This window comes from Artibeus jamaicensis, unplaced genomic scaffold (genome assembly GCF_021234435.1).
Source record: "Artibeus jamaicensis isolate MK-2021 breed Jamaican fruit bat unplaced genomic scaffold, CSHL_Jam_final contig_76, whole genome shotgun sequence".
Taxonomy (NCBI): Eukaryota; Metazoa; Chordata; class Mammalia; order Chiroptera; family Phyllostomidae; genus Artibeus; species Artibeus jamaicensis.
The window spans coordinates 26,928,998-26,952,415 of NW_026521954.1; the positions used below are offsets into that span (position 1 = coordinate 26,928,998).

Here is a 23,418-nt window from a genome sequence, read left to right on the forward strand (position 1 = left end):
GCCACGGGGCATCTGCTCTCTGGCGGGGCACACATAGCTCCCCTTGGCTTCACTGTGCGGAGCAGCCAGCTGCCCTGAAAGAGCCCACGGGGCTGTTGCCTGAGAATGGCCGGGTCTGGAAGGAGGGAGCCACTGCCAAGGGGGCCGTGAGTTCATCCCTCAGGGGTGACTGCTTAGTGGTGGTGGCTGTGACCCTGAGGCTAAGACGTATCTGAGCCTTTGAGTCTGCCCAGGGAGTGTCCCCGGGGCTTGGGCGGAGGTCCTACCCTGGTCCATCTGAAAACACATGGAGTCCCCAGGCGGTCCAGCCCACCCTGCCCTCCCTTGGCCCCCTCCCCCAGGTGTGGCTGACCAGCTGCAGACCAACTATGCCAGTGACCTGAGAAGTATTCTCAAGACCCTCTTCGAGGTCATGGCCACCAAGCCAGAAATGGACGACAAGGAGAAGTTAAAGAAGGGTGAGTGCCAGCCCGGGGACAGTCTGCAGCCGTGCGCCCGCGGTGCCCATCGGCCCCAGGCACCAGCACGTGGGATTCCCGACTCCTAGCCCTGGGCACATGTGGCCTCTCCATGGCCACCCAGCTCTTCCGTGACCCGCCGCACCCCACACAGAAACCACCCAGCCGTGCCGGGCTGTCTGTTGGGGACCCAGGGGCCCACCATACAGGCCCTGCCACTTCCCCGAAAGGCCACCTGCCTGGAGCTTTGCAGGCGGGTCACGTGCCACACACACGCCTGCAAAGGCGGCGCCTGCCACTTCCCCACCTGCCCTCTGCACACGCCCGGCAGGGCCGCCTGGCCTCCTGTGGCCAACAGCAGCTGGAGGGACGGTGCCTGTTTGCTCAGAGATGAGTCCCAGACGTGACATAGCATCAGTTCCCTCAAATCCCATCTGTCATAGTGGTCAGGGGCCAGCCAGAGTCACAGGGGACAGAGGCCCTGCGTCCTGAGGGGGGAGAGGCCCCCAGGGAGCTGCCTCGGGTGTCTGCGCTCCACACAGCACAGGCCCTCAAACATGCTCAGGACATGTGGGTGCATGCATGTGTGCACACACATGTGCATGCTCTCCCACACACACCTGCACACACTCACACAGCCCATCACGTGGTGAGGGAGTGGGGGCAGGTCAGGCAGGGTGCCCACCCCTTGCTCCTGGGAAGAATGGGGGACTTTGGCCTGGGTTTGGGGGTTGACCCCCTGCTGGCAGCACCAACAGGGGACGGGTGATGGTGCACGGAGCCCAGCGGCCACCCTTCCTCTTCCAGTCACCCAGACGCTGCGGAGCGCAGCCTTGGAGGACTGTGCCCTGTGTCAGGAGACCCTGTCATCATCGGAACTTTCAGCCAAGACCCGGGATGGGGACCTGGAAGGTGCGTGGGGGACTCTGGCCTGGGAGGACGCTTCCTCTCTGACCCAGACCACCATGAACACGGCGCTCTACCAGCGGTCCCCACCCAGGCCACCCTGGGAGCTGAGGAGGCACCTCCCAGCATCTCCTCAGCTCCCAGGTGTACACACGGTCCCCTTAGCCACTGCCGAGCAACCCCCGACCCCCTCTGCCTGACGTGTGCCCTACTCTCTTGTCACAGACCCGCCCGAGTGGGTCCCCGATGAGGCCTGCAGCCTCTGCACCGCGTGCAAAGCCCCCTTCACGGTCATCCGCAGGAAGCACCACTGCCGCAGCTGCGGGAAGGTGGGTGGGGCTGGGGACACAGCACAGGGTCTGGGAGTCGCTGACGCCCTGGGATGCAGGGCGGGGAGGGGGCACTGGCGAGGATGTCGGGGGCCTTGTGCAGAGGCCCTGGAGCCCAGGCCCTGCTCCGACTGGACACAGAGCGTGGACCCTGGGCACTTGGCCCGAGCGATTGGGTGGTGCCCGCATCTGCTCCCCACTGCCTTGGAGCTGGGGACAGGGAGGGGACAGGGAGGCGGAATAGGATTCTGCGGCAACCTCGGTGTGGGACTCTCTCCTTCCATCTGGCCTCCAGAGCCATGGCCCATCCCAGGTTTTCCTGAAGGTCATAGCCCCACCCTGGGGCCAGGAGACCCCTCCCGCTGACACCCTGCTTGGTCTGGCTGGGAGGGAGGTGCAGGAGGCCAGAGGCACTCTCAGCTCTGACATTGTCCTCTGGGTGCTCGGCCTGTGCAGCTAAGGCCAGGGGCAGTGGCAGGGGGGTGGGAACCCCTCCCCGCTCACTGCCCCACTGCCTTCCAGATCTTCTGCTCCCGCTGCTCCTCCCACTCGGCCCCGCTGCCCCGCTACGGGCAGGTGAAGCCGGTCCGTGTGTGCACGCACTGCTACATGTTCCACGTCACGCCCTTCTACAGCGACAAGGCGGGCATATGACACGCGCCGGCGCTCCCCGGACCGCCGGGTCCGACAGGTCTCCCAGGAAGGCTGCCCACACTCCCCACCCCTCCACCCAGATGCTGGTTCCTGGAGGGTTTTCACTGCATTCCATCAAGTTGCTGCTGCTGCTGCTGCTGCTGCTGCTGCTGCTGCGGAGACTTCCAGAACGTCCAGGGCCTCCGCCCAGCCACGCTGTCCTCCCCACCTGTCAGGGCCACTAGGAGGTCAGCCTCAGCAGCGGGGGCTACGGGGTGCCAGGTGGCTGCCCAGGCAGGGCAGGCTCTCCTCCTGCTTGTCCACCTGCCCTGCTGAGGTGCCACCTGGAGGCTCAGCCACAGCAGAAGGCCTACTCGGCACAGTGACAGGAAGTGCGGCCGTGGTCGGGGCTCTGGGCAGCCTCAGTGCCTGGGACGCACCTGGTGACAGGGACACCTGTCAGAGAGGGTCTGGGCTCAGAGTTCCACAAAGCTTCCCTGTGAGCTCACCAGCCCAGAGCCCAGGGCGCCCAGCTCATCCCCTGTGCCACCCACATCTGCTCCTGCAGGGCCTTGGCTCAGCCACATGCACCCCATTGCGCCCAGTGCTCCTGCAGGTGAGCCCTGGCCCCGTGCAGCCTGTCCACCCTCATCCCCCTGCTGATGGGGACGGGACAGCGTGGAGACCTGCAGGCAGAGGTTCTGGGTTCTCTGCCCAGGCAGCCAAGGACCAGCGGATGGTGCCCACTTGCCCGCCGCTACCTGCTTCCCTCTGTGCCCTGGGACCGGCGCACCTCCCCAGACCCTGGGGCAGCCGGGCCCCAGCACGGACACCTCCTCAGGCTTAAATCTCAGGCTTCACATTGCAATGACAATTGCAGCTTTATTTTTAGAGAGAGGACTCGCCTCCTGCTTCTTTTATAGGATAAACCCTAATTACTATTTAATGGTGGGATATACCTGCAGAAAATAGCTTCTGGGGGGAGCAGGATTCTGTATTGAGATTATTTTTATTTTCTAAATGCTGTAATTCAAGATCATTTCCATAAATCTATTTACGGGTTGCAGACACTCGCTTGTCTCCCTGTGACCACGGCCACCTGCCCGCCCTCCATCTGGACACGACGGGGCTCCTGCTCACGTGCCCCCTCCCAGGAGGCTGGGGGTTCTGGACTTTTGGGACAATCCATGGGAAGGATTGGCTTCCTTCCCACCAGGTCTCCAGAGGAGGGTGGCCAGCCACCCCAACCCCTGCCTACAAGGGCTCCAGGGCCACTGCCTGCCCACTGGGATGCGTGGTTGCTCTGTCCTTCTGCAAGGACAGCCCCAGCCTAGGGGCAGGACCAGGACCAGGACCCGGGGGTGTGGAGGGTCAGTCTAAGGCAGAGACCGCTGCTCAGGGCTGGGAGAGCCTGCGGTGGGCACCGGGAGAGGGCCAAGAGCACCAGCTGTAAATTCAGCCCTCGAAAGCTGGCCTCAGACCTTGAGCAGGTCAGCCTTCCTGAGCCTCAGTTTCCCCATTGCCCCATCATCGGTTGTCCTTCCTGTTACTGTTTTCTGAGTGATGTCTCGCCCACTCCCTGTGACAATCCCATGTCCCGAGTGGGACCCCCATGTCACAGATGGAGAAACTTAAGTTCACGGAGGTGAGCAGGCAGCACAGCCAGGCACCCAGCTTTCAGGAGGTGGAATGGTGCCGGTGCCTTGTGGACTGCGGGGCAGCGCTGGCCCCTGGGGGCTCTGCCTGGAGGCCACTTCCAGGGAGGCAGCGCCGGAGACGAGGGCTCAGCTGCGTCAGGCACTCCTATGCGGCAGCTGGAGGAAGGCTGGGGGCCGCTAGACGCTGGGCACAGCTGGGCACTTCACTACTCTCTGGGCTGTGCACAGGCCTGGGGAGGAGGCCAGCGTGTTCCCCAACATTCCCCTTAAGTTCCCAGTAGCAGGCGGGGGCCCTAGGCCTGGCTGCCCACCCCCCCGCCCCAGCCCAGGTACTCAGGACTAGGGATCTGGGGAGTACATAAAAGGAAAAATGGTGTTGGTGTCCTGGTTTCTGATGAAGGCGATGAGACTGCCATCCCAGGAGGCCAGGTTGGGGGGCAGCACTGGGGAAACTCCCCTCTCGCCCTCCTGGGACCTGGCTGCAGACCCTCATGACCACCAGGGGGCGCCCGTCCCTCCACCTCCTCTCCCAGTGGCCTGACTGGGGGGGTTGGGGGCAGAGGGAGAACTGCCTGCAGGGGTCGCCATACTGTGCTTGGGCATTCCATGACCAGTCATGACCACCAGCAAGGCCACACCCACTGGCCAAGCCCTAATCCTTCAGGTCCTTAAGGCAGTTGGAGGGTCCATAGAGGCCCCTGGCCTAGCGAGGACCACAGGCAGGGGAGACCCCACCCAAATGGCTCTGGGAGCGGGTGAGAGGGGTCCTGGTCAGAGCTGGGCACCTCGGCCCCAGGGCTGGGGCGCAGAGGTGCACTATGGAGGGGCGGCCCCGCCTCGCCTCTGGACTCTGAAGCAGGAGCTAGGGCAGGTGGGCAGGACTCAAACTGCCCACCCCATGTTGCCCGGTCTTGGAGGCACTTGTCTCCTCCCAGGTCACCCAGAGCTACCTCCTCCAAGCAGCCTTCCATCCAGTGGTGGCCCCAGCCCCCGCCCACACACGCATTGTCAGAGCAGGGCCTAGGCAGGAGGGTCCCCTCGCAGGGCCAAGTGAACCTGTCAGAGCCGCTGCTGCCCCTGAGGCTGGGCAGGAATGGGCTCCAGGCCAGCACGGGGCAGTGCTTCAAACTCACCCGCACACCAGCTGAAACATGAGCAAGGTCTGGGTTCTGCTGCTGTGCCCAAGTGTCCCCAAATGGTCTGCAAGGATGGGAACCCTGGTACTACGGACCTTCCTGCTCTTGGGGGCCTGCAGGCCTGGGGACGCTGGAGCTGACGATGCTGACTGGGCCTTGAGGGTGAGCAGGGTGTGTCTGTGGAGAATGGGGTGCCAGAGCTATAGAACGGCCCTGAGAGACTGAGGGGGGCCAGCAGGGGGGCCCAGATGGGGAACGTGGCACTGGGAAGCCCTGGGAGGGCTCTGAGCAGGGGAGGAGCAGGTCTGTGCAGGGAGGGCGGCCCCACTGCTAGGACCAGAGCTACACCAGAGGCAGTAACACAGCTTAGCCACAGTCACCACTCTGGCTTTGCCGTCCCCTCACCCCCAATCACTCAGGACTCTGTGATCCCAGGGGCCTCTGTACCCTTGGAATGAGGCCACACTCACCAGAGTCTGACCTGCTCTGTGTGTGGAAGCCGCTGGATGATGGGCCCTGGGAATGGGGAGCTGGGTGGGTTCTTGGGCTCAGGCCCTCGGAGCAGCCAGCCAGCGGCGAGGAGGGCTCTACCCTAGGATGAGCACAGCAGCCAGGGCCACCTGGCCATGGGCTGGGGGAGGTGGGGGAGCAGGCCAGGACGGCACCGGGCAGAGGAGCCTGGACGGCACGACCGGGAGAGGGGTGTCGGGGTTAGCCCCAGGCCCTTATTGTTCCTGGCAGCGGGAGACTGCAGGAAGGGCTGCCAGGGCTCAGGGAAGGCTCTCTGGAGCACGTGGCGGGCACCTGCTGGAGACCCGCACTACACAGCTGGACCCGGGGCACCTGGGCCCCGCCCCGACGAGGGCCCCGAGCGGGGCCAGTACGCGAGCCCTCCTGCTGCCCTCTTCCTCTCCCCGACTTGCGTTTTAGCCCGCGGCACCCACCCGCCCAGCCGGGGCCGGTCCGCTTTAACCGCCCCTCCGCTCGCTGTCTTCCCTTCCCTCCTCTCGCTCGCGCTTCGCGCCGCCCGCGCACTCAAGTGCAGACTCCAGGGCTCCCCTCCGCCTGGGACTCCGACGCCTTTGCCCACGCCAGGCCCCGGCGCTCCGGCCACGCCCCTCGCTCACGCTGCTCACCCGGCCCCTTCTGCCCACTGCCCGCGGTACCACCGCGCCCACACTCACAGGCGGTGGGGATCCCCGTGGCACCCGATGTGGCTGGAGGAGGGGTCCCCGAAATGGCCTAGATGTCAGTGGAGGAAAGGTGGGGACGGCCCCTTCTGGTCTCAGGCTAGCACGCGGCTCCCACCGTAAGCCCTGGGAACTTGCGCCGCCCGCTGGAGTACCAGGCGCACCGCAGGCCCCACCGCAACCGGCAGGTGCGCGCACACTGGGTGAGGTGCTACTTAGGCCTGCGGCCCCCCAGCTCCCTCTTTGCAGACGCAAAGCTGGAGTGACTTACAAAATGTTGACCAGCAAGTGATGAGCCAGAGATCCCGCTTCCTGTCCCCCAGAACCCGCAGTGCTCCCGCCCCTCCCCAGGGCTGAGCAGCCCTGCGTGGCCCCTGGCTCTCGTTAGGAGCTCTGCCGTGGCCCTGGGGTGGTTGTGGGTCAGGGCCAGGAAGCACGGGGTCAACGCGGAGAGGTGGTTTCACTGTCTGGGCGGGGCCGTCCACCCCGCGTGCAGGCTGCATCCAAGCCCTCCCGGGGCCCCACCACTCTCAGGGCGCCCGTGCCTAATCCTGCTTCTCACCACACCGCGGTGGCTGTCATTCCAGCAAGTCGTGCTGGGCCAGGAGGTGGCTTGGTCTCGACACTGCGTGTCACCCACCCTGCATCACCCGTATGGGGTCCCTAATTTCCATTCTGCGGAGGACTGCCAGGAAACCCAGGGAACCCCTAAACCTCGGGATTCCCTGTGCCCTTAGCTGCGAATTGTGGATGCAGAAACTCTCAAGGAAATGCATGGAAAGCGTCCACGAGGGCCCAGGACCAAAGTGACGAGGTCTTTATAGTGTTTGTTTTATTTTAGGACTGGCGAGCAGCGGTACCCCCCATTTAGAAATTATGGAGGGGTCCGGCCACCTTATCCCCCACACTCCACAGCCTAAGAGCTCCCAGGCCACCAATGAGAGGCAAAGTCAAGGAGGACGGAGGCCGGTCTGGGGCTGCCACCATGCTGCCCACCCTGCGGGTCAGGGATCACCAGGGCCAGTTGCCAGCTGGGAGCTTCCTGGGCAACTCTCTTCCACAATAAGCTTTTCCCTGGCCAGAGGGACCAGCACCTGCCTCGTGGAGTGCCCTCATCCTCCAGTCACACAGGAGCACGCAGCCCTGCCCTCACCGGGAGACCCTCCCGACTGCGGCGGCAGGTCTTCTCCCCCTTCTCTAGGCCTAAGGCCCCTCCTTCTGCTCTGGGGTCCATTGGACAGCTCTGAGAGACACCCCCGCCTCAGTTGCCCAGCTGACATCCTCACGGAGATCTGGCTCTTGGGCTGTCTACTCCCCTCTTCCGAGCTCCGGCCTCTCCTGGGGTCGCCCTGGGTGGGGCGGGGATGGATGTCGTTTTCAGGACCACGCGATAGTGCAGAGGGCACTGCGAGGCCACGTGCTCCCGCGCAGCCAGTACTTCAGGTCGCTCCGGGGCTCCAGGCTCCTCCTGCGCACGCTATGCCCACCCAAGACTGGCGGGGCTATCCCGACGCTCCCCGCGCCCTAACGGGTTCTCGCTCCGGGCCCAGCGGTGGGTGCTCAGTCTCACAGTACTCCGCTTCCTCTCAGCAACGCTACCGGCCACGGCGCCCTCATTGGCTGCGCGCCCCGCGGCCGGCCATTGGTCGGGGGCCCCTGTTTTACATAGACCTCTCTGAGCCAATCGGCGCTCCGCGCCTACTTAACATTCACGCCGGCCGCCAGTCAGCGAGCGCGGGGGCCGGGCCACCACGTGCTGTTGCTAAGCTTGGGCTTCTAAATTGTTACTAGCGCTGCTGGCCTATCCGAACCGAGCTTCGCATCTGTCAACATTCTGGGCCCGGCCCGAGGCGTTCGGCCGGCTCCCATTGGCCTCTGACTAAGCCAATGCCCGCCTCCGGAGCTCTAGTGTCGGTCCCTATTGGCTGCATCGGCCGCCGCTCGCCCTTAAGTGTCAATTTGAGGGCCCGAGGCAGAGGGTGGCGGCCGAGCGCTCGCGGAGTCCGCGGGAGTCCGGGCAGTGGGGCCGCCGGGCGCGCGGGGCGGGCGGCGAGCGGAGCCGGCCGAAGCAGGCCGGGCAGCGGCCGCCGCCGTCCCGGAGCGCGTGGGCTGGCGCAGGCGGGCCGGAGGATGGAGCTGAACTCCTTGCTGATCCTGCTGGAGGCGGCCGAGTACCTGGAGCGCAGGGACAGAGGTAGCGCCCGCGCCCCTTTGTGCTCCTGGCTGCGGGCGGGCGGGCGGCGGGGCCGGGGCGGGGCCCGCTGACCGCACCGTCTGTCCTCAGAGGCCGAACATGGATACGCCTCGGTGCTGCCCTTCGATGGCGACTTCGCCAGGAAGAAAACAAAGACGGCCGGCCTAGTGCGCAAGGCCCCGAACAACAGGTACCGCCCCCCACGCGGCCGCCCCCGCCCTTCTCCTGCGCGGGGCTTCCTTTCTCTCCGGTTCCGTCCCCGGCCCCGACCCCCGGCCTGCAGGCCGGCCGCCGCCAGCCGCCAGCCGCCGCGCGCCCCGGCGGCCAGCCTGGAGGAGGCGCGCCCGTGCCGCGGACGCAGCCCCGCCCGGACGGCCCCGCCCGCGCCGTCGCCATCTTCCTGCGGGCCGCGCCTCCTCGGCCTCTCGCGTAAACAGTGCCACGCGTACAGCCCTGCCGCTCGGGGTCTCCTCCCGTAGCCGCTCCCCGCCCCCAAGTTGTTCTGGACTTTTCCGGGCAGGAAAAAAGTTGTCAGTGGGCGTTGGCCGGTGCCCCTTGGGCCCGGGGCAACTGAGGCTGGGTACGGAGCAGCGTTAGGGCTGCCGGGGGCTTGGGGAGGGGGCGCATCTATCCGACTGTCTCCAAAGGCCGAGCCCTGCTGCTGGGCTGAGTTTCCCCAATCCCAGGGGCCTGGACAAAGAAGGCTCATGGAGGCCCTACCCTGACCCCCACTCCTCCATGCTACCCGGTAGCCACGCTCCTGTCCAGCCAACCTGCTAAGACAAGTGAAACTGGGGCGACAAGTGTTCCAGTCCCCTTGCTTGGGGCTGGAGGCCCTTTTTAAGGGGGCAAGAAGAGGGAGCAGTTTGCACAGCTTCTCCTGATGCCAGAACCCCCACCCTCAGGCTGCAGACACCCTGAAGCTGGGGTGTGCATCCCTGGGTAGGGACTAGGGAAGACCTTCAGCAAGGGCTTCAGTGGGGTTCCCCTTTCCCGGCAACCAAGAGGACCACAGCAAAGGCCCACTTTGGCCCAGGTCGTGTCACCAGGCTGGGAGCTGCACTTGCAGGGGGCTCTGGAGCCCCTGGCAGAGGGTGCGGCTCATTCCTGTGGCCTGCTTGTTCTTGGGAAGCAGAAAGGCTGGCACAGGGACCCATCTCCTGTGACGTCCTGGCGCCCTGGGCCTGGCAAGGGATTGGTTCAGTCTCCGTCTGCCCTGGCTTGGGACATGCCTCTGAGCCCCAGCCTCTGGTCGGCTGCTGGGGACAGTTTGGGAAAGTACTTTGGTGTTGGGGGTGAGGGACACTGCCTCAGGCCTCTCCAGGCCCCTGCTATTGTCCCTCACTGTCCCAAGTGTCCGGCCACCCGTGGGAAAGTCCAGGGTGTGACCCCCATGGCCTGGCTGATAACGAGCATCACAGTTAACACTCTGTGCTTCCTACGTACCAAGGGTTTTACCCGCATGTCAACTAGCAGCCACCCAATTCCATGAAGGAAATGTTCTTTTTTTCACCATTTTAGGGCTGAGGAAACAGGCAAAGAGATTGAACTACTTGCCTCCCTCCCACCTCTGGGACTCCTGTCCAAGGTGGGGTGCTAGTCTCCCACATCTTGCTGGGACGGAGGCCCTGAGGCTGCTGGGGAGGGTCTCCTGGACTGGGGTGCATCTCCCACTGCTCCTCTGGGCAGAGCCCTGTGTCCCAGTGCTTTGGGCACCCAGGGTTCACGGGATGGCCCCTCGAGCCCGTCCTGGCCCCACTGGGCCTCAGCCAGCCCAGACCAGGGCTAGTGCAGAGCAGGGCCTAGAGTCCCTGCGGCCCTGACGTGGCGGCCATCCCCACACCTGCCAGTTGAGGAAGGGTAGGGTTCAGCAGGGGGGTTGGAGCCAGCCTGCCGGGAGTCAGACCCTACAGGAAACTGCTCAGAAGAGCTGTTTCAGGGGTTGACACGAGGGGCAAACCATGTGCTGCAGGGAACGAGTTTAGGGTAGCCCTGGCCAGGGAGTCTTACCTCTCCCCAGGCTGCCGTGGGAAGCATAGCCCAGGATGGGGTGCTCCTGGGACCTAGGTGACATATCTTCCCACAAGGTTCCCACAGGTGTCTGGTCCCCTCTCTGTCCCCCTGCTCCTGACAAGTGCTCTTCCCCAGCAGGGTGGAGTCCAGCCCAGGCCTCCAGCGGGTGGGCAGGTGGGCTTCTCTGCACTGAAGGACACTCGCTGATCCCTGCATCCCTCACAAGTGGGCAGACTACAGAGCCACGCAGCCCATCTGCGGTACAGGCCAGCCAGGAGCTTGGCGGCTGTGCCCTGTCCTGGACCTGGGGGGTTTGGAGGCATCTTGCCCAGCCCCTGTGACCAGCAGGCACTCAAGGCCCCTGAACCTGGTTCTAGAAGGAGGCCTGCAGCTGCTGCCCTAGCAGGAGACGGGGGACCTTGGGCCCCAGGTGACTATTGGGTCCACAAACCATGACAGGTAGCAGAGGAAGGCAGGATGGGGAGGCACCCTGGCTTCATGGGTGGGGACGGAAGATGCCTTGTCTTGAGTGTCTGGAGCAGGAGAGCCTGAAGGCGGGCAGGCAGGCAGGCTACAGTCCACAGAAGCCCCAGGCATGGGGCCGGGTCTGGTTGCCCCAAGGTGGCCTGGGTCTCTGCTCACGTGGGAGGCAGCCTGGATGGCCCAGGAGCCCTGTGTGACCCAAGAGGCTCATGCCTGGACCGGGGGGTGACGTGGAGATGCCTAGCTGTCCCCCTGGACAGACACTGGCACTGCCACTGCAGCGCTCCGGACTCTCTACCCCAGCTGAATGGGCCAGATCGGCGGGGCTCGAGCAGTAGACGGGGCCACTGCCTCCAAGGCCGAGTGCATGAGCCTCGCGTGCAGGGTGGCCACTTCTGCCAGACCATGACCTGGAAGGAGGTGGAGGGCCCATTTGGGTCTCCCACTGCCCACTGTCCCATGAAGCAGCCACATCTCAGAGGCCTCACGGGTGGCCTCCAGGGCGCAGGGCCTGCTCTGTCCTTCTGGATTCCGTCGGCATGATAGACTGTGACCGTGTCTGTGTAGGAGCCTGAGGGGTGGGAGGGTGCTCTGGCCAATGACATGGGACAGGATCGCTCTCTGTCCCGAGTACTGGTCTTTGTACCAGCACTCTCAGCTCCAAGGACCGCTGGCCTTGGGGGGTGGGGAACAGAGAAGGCAGGTGGCTCTGTGCCTAGGCAGTGGCTCTGGGACCAGCTTTGGGAGCACAGGGTGGGTCGGCCCCAGCACTGGCTACCACAGGTCCTAAGGTCACACCCGCCCTTTGTGGATGGGGACCCAGACCTCCCTGCAGGCTGAGTCCCCACGTGCCTCAGTAGGTGAGCTGGTGGGCCCTGGGTGCCTCAGACATGGCCGTACTTCTGTGTGGCCTTGTCACTGGTGCCAGGTTCCCCCGGCCTTTGGTCAGCAGCTGCTCACCTGCTTGGCGCTCCCTGTTCTGGGCTGTGCTGGGGCCCAGATTCACCCCCGGGCGGCAGTAGAGCCGGGGCCCTCAGTGGAGCTGTTGTCCTGTGCTCCGAGGGTCGGGCAGTGCAGTGAGCTTTGTTTCTCTGTCTCTCTGAACAGGTCTTCACACAACGAACTAGAAAAGCACAGGTAAGTGACCCCCGGGCCCCCACCCCCAGCTCCTGGGTACAAGCTACCTGACACATCGGCCAGGGGAGGCTGCGGGCAGCCTCCCACCCATCACCCTGTGTGTGGCTGGCCACTCTGCCAGGCTGTGCCCTCACCTTGGTCCAGTTGGTCTTGAAGGAAGAGGCCAGGCTCTGCTGTCAAGCACTCCTGTGCTGGGAGGCAGGGGTGGGCGCCCAGGCCAGGGGGCTCAGCCTATATCCAGAGCCAGGTGGGCGTCAGGGACTTGGGGCAGGGTCCCTTTGCCATGTGGCAGTTAGGACCAGTTCCCTGGCGGAGGAGATTGATCTGCTTTGGGGTGTCCTTTAGGGAGCGCGCCTTAGCCCTCCAGATGTTGGCCTCTATCCAGGAGGATCAGCCCTTTGGGTCTGGTGCCTCCTGTGCATCTTGTTTGCAGGGCAGTGGGACAGGTAGCCAGTCCCAGGCCACATGGGCCCAGGGGAAAAGCTCTGGCCCAGGGCAGCATCCAGCGGAGCCCACTTCATGCCCACCCTCTGGCCGCAGAGCTAGATCCACTTGGGTCTCCCTGGAGGAGGGGGACCTTTGTCACTGGGAAGTGGGAAGGACAACACAGTCCCCAAGAAGTTGTTTTGCTCCAGCCCCTGTCACTACTCCTTCCCCGGTCAGGTGTGGGGACGAGGCCCTGACAGGCGTGGCTCCTGCAGGCAGGTGCCCTCGGGGCTGATCACTCAGGTCGGGGGGAGTTTCGGGTGAGCGTGAAGACCCCCCAGGCAGGAGCCCTGCTGCCAGCACCAGAGATGACCCCCTAGGGACACTGTGCTGGAGCTTTCTTCTGACCTTTGCTCTCATCTGTATAATGGGCCAGTTCTTCCCTCCCTTCTTGGGTTCCGGGAGAGGTGTACATTCCAGCTGAACCTTCCTGGCCTGCTCTGGGAGGGTTTGGAGTTTGGCCAGCTATCTGTCCCACCCTCCCCCCTACACACACACACACACACGGCCACGGCAGCGCCAGCTTCCGCTCCCCTGGGACCGGGCCTGCGCGGGGCGGGCGCTGGGGCAGGGACAGGACGCCGTGTTCTCTAGAGGAGTTGCACTTCCTGGACTGGTCTTGTGTGTTTGAGGGGCTCCTGAGGCCGTGGAGGTGGGGCAGGTGCCCAGGCTGTCAGACAAGCTCTGGGGCAGCTGCCAGGCCAGAGGCAGGGGTGCCCTTGAGTGGGACCCAGGAGCCCGAGCAGGTTCGTGGGCCACTCTGGGGAAGGCTTGCTGGGGGTGGCTCCTAGAACTGCCCCTCAGTGCGGGCAGAGGTAATGAGGTTGGGGGAGGCAGGGTGGCAAGGGTATGGTAGCCCTTCAGAGTAGGGCAGGCACTGGCCTTTGACCTCTGCAACTTCCCCTGCTCCTGGCCTTGGCCTCAGCGGCCTTCTCCGAGAGCCCGCACTTAGGCTGAGCCTCATGGGTCCCTTTTGAGACACAGAGGGGTCTCTACCTGGCTGGCCAGGAGGCAGGTGTGGACAGCCTGAGGAACCCATAGGCCTGGGACTGCGGATGCTGGTGGGGACCTCGGTTGCGGCTGCGCCTGTGCTGCCCGGTGCTGACGCCGAAGGCTGCCGGCTGTGGGCGCAGGAAGGGCTGTGTGCCGTCCCAAGGGAGGGAGGGAGCACCCCGGCAGGCCTCCAGGGCTTCGGGCCCCGGACACCGTCTTCCCTGGACATGTGCTCGTGCTAGGCCTGCAGGGACTTGCTCGGGGCTGACCTGAGTAGTCGTCCTTCCTCCCTCCTGCCTCAGGGACAGGACTTTGGCAAACCTAGTCTCTAAGGCCAGTATTGGACTACTGATGCTGGAGGCTTGGGGATCATGGAGGCCTCATGCTCCCTGACAGGATGATCCCGCACATGCGAGTGTCAGGGCTCATCCTGACGGCCAGCCCGAGGTCCTCTGTGAGGCCCCCTCTCCTGGCGTGTCCGGGGCCTGGCAGATGCCCGCCTATGTGGCCCCTCCTGGCCTGTGTAAACCTCACAGCCAGAAAATGCAGGTGACCAGGAGGGGAAAAGGGGCTACGCGTACTCCCCCGTATCCAGCGCATTTCTCTGCTGCCTCTTCTGTGACGTCCAGGCCCCGGGGTGCTCTGAGTATGGACGGCTGGGACCGTGCTCCTCAGGTGCTGGGGGATGCTGCTCAAGAGCTCTGGGCCCCGCACGGAAGCACGGCTTGTGGCGAGAAGCTAGGAAGGGCCTGTGTCCGGGCCGGCTGGGGCATCCGCACAGACAGCACTGCTGTTGACAGGAGCGCGGTGATCCCCAGAGGCAGGTTCTGGCTCCTGCAGCCACACACGGTTCCTCCAGGAAGCACTGGGTTTCCGAAGCTCCCAAGGATACTAGGGACAGCCATGGGCGCTGGCGGGGGGTCTGGCCCTGCAGCCACCTCAGAGAGGGTTTGATGAGTGCACCCTGCAGCCCTGGGCAGGCCTGGGGGTGCCCATGCCCCACAGTGGTGGGTACTGGGCCCGAAGGGCAGGGACCTGCCTGGGGCCCCACCACCCACGCTGCTAGGGCTACGTGGGCATGTTGTCACGTATGGTCAGGTGGCCTGTCTGTTGAGAAATGTGATTGCTGAAGCAGATGGTTCCCGTCTGTCAAGGATGCTCATGGACTTGCCCTGTGCCCCCCCAACCCCCACCCTCCCGCCCTGCCATCCTAGGCAGCTGGGGGGCTGTGTGTGCCTCCTCCCCTTCCATTGCAAGTGCTGACTTGGGTGAGAACAAGACCTTACTGTCCACTGTCTCCTCACTTGACCTTTCACCTGGCACTACCCGAGCACTGTCCCCCATGTCCCTAGGCTCGCCTCCCCCTGCCGGGTGCCGTCCCAGTGCTGCCCCAGTGCAGGTTCTTAGCCACCTGGTTAATGCAGCCGGGGCTGCAGCGAACATGGGACGTGTCGCGTGTCTGGGGGTAGCTTTGCGGGACCCAGATGGAGTAGAAATGTGGGTTAGAGGTCTGAGTCTCCTCGACGGCCTTCAGCCCTGCAGTCGGCCGGCAAAACCTGCAGGGCCCGCGCACTGGCCAGCGGAGCCGGCGAGCACCTCCTCGTGTCTGCCTAAACTAGCGCGTCCCCGGTGAGCTCTCACGGCCTGGAAGCTGGGGGGCGTCAGCTCTGTGTCCTCTGTGCTCCGCAGCCCGCCTGTTTGTGTCCTGTGGCCATTTCCACGTCGAGACGCTCCCCTTTCCATGTTTGCTGTGTATGAGCTCGAACTGTCACCAATACTAACTGTTGTCTTTACGTGTATTGCAGATACCTTCCACTGTTATTTGTCTTTTAGCTGTTTTTTCTTTCTTGTACAAATGTGTCTTTTTCTGATTGTAAAAGTAATGTGTGGTTTTTTTAGCATAGAAAACCTGGAAAGTGCAAAAACAAATCAAAACAGAACACAAAACCAAAGAAATAAACGTTGCCAACCGCCTCCCCTGGAGACGCGCTTCCTGCTCTTCATTGTGTCCTGCTGAGTCTCTCATGTGCGTCCCGCTGTCTTGCCCCCCACGAGCGGTGCTGGGGCGCTGGTCACGCGGTGGTCGCGCGCCGGCCTTCTCCCCGACATCCGCAATGCGAGTGCGTGGCACGTGCTGGACCGATGATGCTGTCGGTTGTCTCTGGGGGTGGAACTGGGGGGTACTGTTCATTTATTTTTTTCCTGTTGGTTAGCATTTTCCGATTTTTCCCCAAGATCATGTGTTGAACATGTAAACAGTAGAATTGCCATTTGCTGTGGAATAAGTGGGCAAGGGAAACTCCCTCCCACCCTGGGTGGCGGGTGCAGGGGCCCGAGGCGGAAGGGGGTGATTAGCAAGCTCCTCTGCAGCTCTGCCCAGTTCTGGCCCATCCTCAACGGCAAGCACCCTGGTGTGTGGAGGCGAGGAGGCCAAGGTCTCTGGACTCTGGGGGACCGGGGCTCACAGCAGTGGCTGGAGACCCGAAGGTGTGAGTTCCAGAGCCCCCCACATACCCCCTTCCCCAGCCTTGTGTTCGTGCGGGGTCAGGGGCTCACCTCTGAAGATGCTGGAGCCTGGGGACCTCGCTGCACACAGGTCTGCAGGGTCTGGGCTGCTGGGTCCTCACAGTCTCTTGGCTGACCCAGCATAGCCTCTGTCCTGTGTCCTAGAAGTTCTTTCTAAAGGTCTGACTTGGTTTCACCCAGAGAACTTCCAGGGCCCAGGGTGCTGGGGTGGGGGTGGTTAGATACGCTTCGTCACAGGAGGGTGCTGTGTGGACGCAGGTGAGAGGCCCAGGCTCTGGGTGCCCGTATATCCGGAGCTGGTGCCACCTGCCCACTTTCCTCCAGGGTTTCTGAGGCTGAGCAGGAAGGGTCTGCTGGGCCTTGGCTCATAGGCAGCAGGAAGGAAGAGGGGCACGGGCAGTGTGGGCACGCCGGCCCCGTGGCCTCTCGGCTCTTCTCCCAGAGCGGAGCCTGAGCAGAGACAGCGCCGTAGCCCGTGAGAGCCGGTGGGGCCCAGGCCGTGGCATCTTGGGGGCTTTGGGGTGAGCTTGAGCCACCCCCGGTCTGCCCGCCGGCCTCCCCAGACTGGAGGGACGGGAAAGGCAGTCTGTGTGGGCCCGTGGCCTGAGGGCCTGAACAGACCCCTGAGTCCCGTGGCTGCACTGTTGTGGGAAAACTGCATCCGTCTGCACGGAAACAGGGACGAGATCTGAGAGAAGCAGTTTCCCAAGGAATGCCAGCCTGGAGGGGTGCGGGGGTCCAGGCCTCAGCACTGGACGGACTCCTGCTTCTGTGGTGATGAGAGTGACCAGTGAGCACCCTGCACTTGGCGAGGTGGGGGACATAAATCTGGCCTGAGGCCCCTGGATCTCGGGGAGCAGCCTGACTAGCACCCCACCCATGCCTCCCCAACCTCCTCTAGGCTGTCCCCCTGCCCACCAACTCCACTGTGGGGGGCGGTGAGCTGGGGCTCCCAGGCAGCACCTGGCCCTGGTCCCTGGGAGGCAGCGGGGCCGGCTGGACACATGGGCCCGGCTGCAGGTTCTTTTTCTCTGCTGGGACACTTGGAGGCCTGTGAGTGCCAGGCTGCCCTGAGTCTTGGGGAGCTGCCATGCTGTGGGGAGAGAGCTCCAGACAGGGGCCCCCAGCAGCAGTTCGGCCCTGCCACCTCCAGCCCTCCCTCAGGCCTCTCGGCTGCTTGGCTGCCTCTGCCTCTGCGGGCGGGGCTGCCCACCTGATGGCTCTGTCTCTGGCTCTTTTAGACGAGCCAAGCTCAGGCTGTACCTGGAGCAGCTGAAGCAGCTGGTTCCCCTGGGCCCCGACAGCACCCGCCACACCACGCTGAGCCTCCTGAAGCGCGCCAAGACGCACATCAAGGTGAGCAGGGCCACACCCTCTGCCCCTGCCCTGACCACCTGCCTGGTCCGACACAGCCCATCCGTCTGTAACCTGGGGCATGGCCGAAGGGCCCTCGGGTCGAGTGGGGAGTTGCCCTGCAGGTGTACATCTGGGGCCTGGCAGTCTGGGGGTGGGTGGTGAGCAGCAACAGGAGCTTTTGAGGGTTGAGGAAGTCTTGGGCACACGTGGGGGTCATTGGGTGGGGCTGGGGAAGGTGGAGGTGACAGTTGGCTCTCCAGGGTGCTGGCTGTGAAGAGCAGCTGGAAGGAGAGGGGGCCAGGAGGGCAGAGTGCCTTCAATGCTGGGAGGTCTGCAGGAAGTAGGTGCCCAGCAGTGGGGGCCTTTGGGGCCGAGGGCTGGCAGTGGGGCGTGAATAAGTGAGACGTTGCTGACGCAGGCCCCCAAGGTCTGAGACAGAGACCTGCTGGTTTGGGGTCCCATGATACTTGGGCCAACCAGGGTGGTCTTAGCCCCCTTGCAGGGCCCCTGGGGACTCCACAAGCACCGGTATTGACGGGCAGGGTGACGGGCACAGTCAGAGCAGGCAGAGTCTGTCTGCAGAGGGTGAGGGGGCTGGGCGGAACAGGTGTCGTGTGGGTGGGGGAGGGTGGCCCAGGGCAGCACTGTCCTCGGGGAGGCGGGGCCAGGCCAGGACTGAGCAGTGCCGTTCAGGGGCTTCAGGCCTGCGGAGGACTTGGCTGGTCGGTGGCTGTGAGCTCTGAGCTGGTCGGCAGAGCCCAGGGCTGGGAGGTAGTTGTCTGATAGAACCCCCAAGCTGAGGTGAGGTAGGAGTGCACCTGCTTTGGGGGCCTGTGGGGCCAGGGCACAGGCCAGGAGGGGGACAGGGAACCTGCTCTGGTCCCAGTGTGGGGCAGGGGTGTCCCCCGGCTCACGGCCTCCCCGTCTCCAGAAACTGGAGGAGCAGGACCGCAGGGCGCTGAGCATCAAGGAGCAGCTGCAGCGAGAGCACCGCTTCCTGAAGCGGCGGCTGGAGCAGCTGTCCCTGCAGAGCCTGGAGCGCGTGCGCACGGACAGCACCGGCTCCGCTGTCTCCACTGACGACTCGGAGCAAGGTGGGCACGGGCTGTGCGCCCCCGAGTGGGGGGAGCTGGGAGGCTGGGGCGGGCCAGGGCGGTGGCTGGGGAGAGCAGTGGTGGGGGCGGCAAATGCCCACTGGACAGCCTGTCCCCAGCCAGGTGACCTGTCCACCCGAGGGACACACCTGGGCTCCAGCCCGGCCCTGTGCTGGGGGGCCGGTGTTCACAGCTGAGCCGTTGAGGGAGCTGGAGCCCCCTCTTGCCTGCACCCCACCCCTGGAGCCTCTGCCACCTCCACAAAAGGCAGAGGTTGCCCTGACTCTGCCAGGAGCCTGGAGGGCACGCTCGCAGTCCCTGACTCATGCCCTCTGCTCCCCCAGAAGTGGATGTAGAGGGCATGGAGTTTGGCCCTGGCGAGCTGGACAGTGTTGGCAGCAACAGTGACGCGGATGACCACTACAGTCTGCAGAGTGGCGGCTATGGGCCCCCCTGCCGGCGGCCTGCCCGCCCCGCCCTCTCGTAGGCCTGGCACCCTCTGCTCCTGGCCCGCCTGCTGCCCAGCCGTGCGCATCAGCCCTCCAGCCCTCTCCAGCCTCTCCGCGGGCCCACTGCTGTGCCATCCTGGGAGCTCCAGCAGCTGCCTGGGCTGCCCACCTCCACCTGCCTGCCGGTCAGGGCCCACCTCGCCACCCGCCACTCCCAGCTGGGCAGGGACCCCTGCAGGGAGGCGGGCCCAGCTCCTGAGTCCCGGAGCCCAGCATAGCCACCCATGGTCTGTTCTCAGATTCCTAATCATTCCAGAAGTATTAAATGTCATTGCTGCAAACCTCGGCGGGCACCGTGTGAGGGGCTTAGTGACCGCCTTGGGGAGCTCAGACCCCACCCTGGACACCAAGATAAAGAAGTGGACCGAGGAAGGAAGGAAGGTGTGGCTCTCCGTCATCCATCTGTCCATCTATCTGTTGGTCCATGTAGGCTCCTGAAGCATGGACAGAAAGATCCATGAAGGGCGGGACTCGGGTGAGCACCCTGGGGCAGGAGGTGGGGAGTCTTTGCAGCCCAAGGGGGTCAGGAGCCAGGGCTAGGCTCCTGGGGCAGGCCAGGCCACCCCACACCCAGCTGGACAGCTTCTGCTTTGTTAGGTCCCTCAGGGTACACACGCATGCACCTAGGCACATCTGCCCGCCTGCACACACGCACACACAGTCACTTGTGGTCACCCAACCCAAAGGGGTCCTGGGGTGGCTCGTCTTCAGGGGTCGCCCGAGCTGGCGCTGGCCCCTGGCCTGTGCCTGGCTCCCCTCCCACCCCCATTCACCCACCCAGTCTTCATGGGAAGGGGTTTCACCTCCCAGCAGAGGCTGAGGTGTGTGCTAGAGGCCCTCAAACTGAAGCCACTGGGTCCTCGGGGCTTTCTGGTTTCCCATTTTTTTTAAAAAAGCAGAAAACAAACAACCATCGGGCTGCAGGGCAGAGCAGGGCTCCCCACGGGGAAGCTTTCCCAAAAGACGAAAAGCGTGTTTGAACAGAGGAGCCGCTCTCGGGTCTCTGGCGAGCACTGCCGGCCTGCCGCGCCACCTCCCTTTCCTGCACGAGATTTTTGTACTCTATTTTCCTAGTCCTCGTTGTGTCCCCGTTTGCTGAGGGTTGGGAGTGACCCAGCATCTCAGGGACTCGCCTGCCTGCCACCATCATCCAAGTGTGCCTTGTGTCCTGTGCCTGACCCCACCCCAACCACCACCACCAGCATCTCCCTTGTGGCTTGGAGGACTGCACCCCTCCCCCGGCCTGCCCAGCAGGTGTCGTCCTGGCCCCTCCCCATGGACCCGCCCCTCCCTGCAGCCACGTCGTCCAGAGAGTGAGACTGCAGCGCCAGGTCAGAGGCTGCTTTCTGTCACTGGGCAGGAGGGGCCATGACCACCCCCCCCAGTGTCACCTGCCCCCGTGGCTGGCAGGGACCCACTGTGCCACCTGGCCTCCAGGTGGGGGGGGGGCCTGCTAACGTGAACCCAGCGTGAACCCTCCCTGCTCCCCTGCCTGGGGCGAGGGTTCCAGACTTCAGACGTTGGCAGCTAACGAAGTAACATTCACCCTGGGTGGCCAGGCCTGAGCAAAAGGCTGCTCCTGGCCTTTCATTCTGAAGCCCTTGTCCCCAAGGACCACCTTGTAGGTGGTGGACGGTGGGCCGACCCACAGCAGTATCTGCCTTCCTCTCTGGTGCACTGTAACCCATTTCCAGATTGTGTTTATTTTCAGTCATGCCAGCAGATGGGCGCCCCAGGGCGGGTGGCCTCACTGAGGCAGAAGGGGTCCCTGGAGACGGCTCTGGCATAGAACCTGCCCCCCGGGCCCGGGAGGATGGGTGAAAAGCAGGCCTGTAGGGGCAGAGCTGGGGTCGTGGAGAAAGCCATTGTGTTGGCACCTCCTTCCAGCGGCTCTGGGGGCTCGGAGGACCCTGAGAGGCTTCTCCCATCTGCCTGAGCACGTCCACAAGCATGTGCACTTACTCCGCGTTCCTTTCAAGCACCCCACGTCTGCGGGGCCGGGGGGGGGCATGCCCGCAGTATGAGCCTGCCCCAGGACATCCCGGGCAGGCCCCGGGTGGTTTGTGTTCTGATTCTTAAAGCACCAGTTTGCCACCCCACCCCCAACACCTGGGGAGGTTCTGCTCCCACCTCTGGCCCCAGCACCCTCCCCACGACCAGCTGTGGCCCTCGGCCCACCGTACTGGCAGCTCTGTCCATGGCTTTTCAGGCTGTGGTTCCCATGTGGGCCAGGGCATTGGCCTCACGGGCCACCCAGGGGTGCTGTGATCCCAGCTGCTGCTCCTTGCTCCGCAGCCGTGAGGAGGCAGTCCCTGGGACCAGGATCAGGTGCTAGGAGGTGCACATCTGTTGCCCCTCCGCTGGCTCCCTACCGTTTGCACAGGTTGGTTCCTGTTGGTGGCCCGGGGGACCTAGAGAAGGCCCTGCTGGGGCCGTATTGGAAGGTTAAGAGCACACCTCAGCGTTGCTGGGCCTAGAGAAAGCCAATGGGACCAGAACAGGGCCACTCGGGATGCCGCCCTGTCTCTCCATGTGCCCTCCCATGCCCAGGCAGGCCACCGTGGCACTTGGCGGCTGAGATCCTGGAACCCCAGGCTCGGGTTTGCTCCCCACCCTCGTTGGGTAGTGGCCCCCACACTCCTGGCCTGCACGCTGGCGTAGGCCCAGCTGGCCAGCACGGCTGCAGGAAGACTCTCCCTACTCAGAGCCTCGGGCCCACCCCTACAGGTTGGGTCTCAGAGGCCCTGTGCCCAAGCCTGCTTTCCTGGGCAGATGGCGCCTTGTGCCAGACTGTGGCCCTGCAGACCCTGCTCCTGCCTCCCCCAGACAATCCCCATCAGCTGGGCCAGGCAGCCTTCCCTCATCCCCCACCTCTGCTTCTCCCTGGGCCAGCCAACCCGGGCCCCCTCCCCACTACTGTGCACACAGGACTCTGACCCTGGGCCATGTCCAGGGCACTGGGGCAGGTTCCGTGCCAGAGTCTGGGGCTGCCCAGAAGGCCTGGTGCTGGCCAGGTGGGCACATAACAAGATCCTCGCTGGAGAGACACAGGTCACTCACCCACCTGCTTGCCAGGAGGGATTGTGCTGTACCGTTCTGTCTTTGTAATATAAATACAGATTTTTATACCTCTCCCCTGTGGCTTCTGGTTCTTTCCATCACTACGATCGACTCTCCCCTCACCCCTGTGGGGAGCCTCTCCTCGCCCTCTCCGCCCTGCCTGAGGCCTTGGCTGTCTGGGCACCTGTTGGCCCACGGTCCTCCCGCTCCTGCTGGCTGGCACCACTGAGACCCCCCACCACAGCTGCCTCCTTGGACAGTCGCAGCTGGACCTGAATGCAGGTGGAGGTTGAGGTGGAAATGCCCGCCCCACACGCCTTTGACAGCCAGGCGCTCTAGTGGCAGGCGTCTCAGCTTCGCTTCTGGCTCTGTGGCTGGGCGCTGCCTGCCGAGGGCCACTCAGCCCTGGAGGTTCTCCCTGCTGCCCAGGTATCCTGGGCACGTGCCCTTGGCCTGCCTCCGCAGGCCATTCTGTACGGCCACTGCTGGCCCTCTGGGACGCACCTGAGAAACACTCCTCAGGCCTGTCCTCAGAATCCCCAGCACGTCTGAGACACGGCCTGTCTCCCTCCCTTGGGGCCTGCGGTGCCGAGAGGGGGCATGAGAGGGTATGCCCCCGACTCCTGCAGAGGACAATGGTGGGGGGGTGGGAATGCCTGCCTGGAGTGATGGAGAGTCGGGCAGTCCAAATGGGCTGCCAACCCAAACTGGAGGTGGCTCGAGGAGACCCACAGGTGGTTTTGGGGTATCCTTGGGGGGATCTAAGTTCCTTCCCCACAGCAGCAGTACTCTGGCCTCTGGAACCAGTGTGGGTCCCCCGTGGGTACCCTTAGAAAATGTGGGACTTCCTACTGGATGATGCAGCTAGGATCCAATGTAAAGGGGGACATCTGATGCCAAACGTCAGTGACTTAAATCGCCACCACATTTTACTGAGGGCAGGAGGGCTCGGAGCTGCACTCGGCACTTCGCCAACATCGGCACAGATTCCATCTCCACGTTTCAGGCCTGGGTCCCAGCACGTGCCCCCAAGAGGGACACTGACCCTGTCTTCCTGGTGCCAGAGTGACCCTGGTGGTGGCGTTGCCCCATCACCTCCAGGAATAAGCCAGGTGCCTGCTTCCTCCCCATCTGCTCCTATGCCTTCAGCGGAGCCCACCCCTCCTCTGCTTCCCTGCCCCTCTGCTGCTGCCACCCCTCTGCTGGGAGTCAGGCCCTGAGCTGCCCAGGCTTCTTTCCATCACACTTTTGCTGGGC

The 23,418-nt window shown here is 64.2% G+C and overlaps 2 protein-coding genes across 2 annotated transcripts in view; both read left to right on the top strand.

Annotated features, from left to right (window-relative positions):
* The window catches only part of ZFYVE28 (zinc finger FYVE-type containing 28), a 45,426-nt gene extending 42,010 nt beyond the window's left edge, over positions 1 to 3,416 (top strand). The window contains exons 10-13 of the mRNA XM_037126992.2: positions 342 to 458; positions 1,266 to 1,370; positions 1,590 to 1,693; positions 2,216 to 3,416. Coding sequence (XP_036982887.2) covers positions 342 to 458; positions 1,266 to 1,370; positions 1,590 to 1,693; positions 2,216 to 2,347 — 458 coding nt within the window. The 3' untranslated portion in view covers positions 2,348 to 3,416. The remainder of the gene's footprint in view (positions 1 to 341; positions 459 to 1,265; positions 1,371 to 1,589; positions 1,694 to 2,215) is intronic.
* Positions 3,417 to 8,257: 4,841 nt separating this feature from the next.
* Positions 8,258 to 22,238, top strand: MXD4 (MAX dimerization protein 4). Its single transcript, XM_037126853.2, has 6 exons — positions 8,258 to 8,504; positions 8,595 to 8,694; positions 12,108 to 12,137; positions 17,384 to 17,498; positions 18,430 to 18,592; positions 18,937 to 22,238. Exons 1-6 carry the CDS (start codon positions 8,441 to 8,443, stop codon positions 19,077 to 19,079), a joined length of 615 nt encoding a protein of 204 aa, XP_036982748.1. The 5' UTR covers positions 8,258 to 8,440; the 3' UTR covers positions 19,080 to 22,238.
* The last annotated feature ends 1,180 nt before the right edge of the window (positions 22,239 to 23,418 follow it).

Excerpts from the sequence above, each read along its gene's own strand:
- MXD4 (XM_037126853.2), top strand. The coding sequence starts at position 8,441 with ATGGAGCTGAACTCCTTGCTGATCCTGCTGGAGGCGGCCGAGTACCTG. Across the intron at positions 8,505-8,594 it reads CCTGGAGCGCAGGGACAGAG|AGGCCGAACATGGATACGCC; the intron begins GTAGCGCCCGCG and ends GTCTGTCCTCAG. Across the intron at positions 12,138-17,383 it reads AACGAACTAGAAAAGCACAG|ACGAGCCAAGCTCAGGCTGT; the intron begins GTAAGTGACCCC and ends TGGCTCTTTTAG.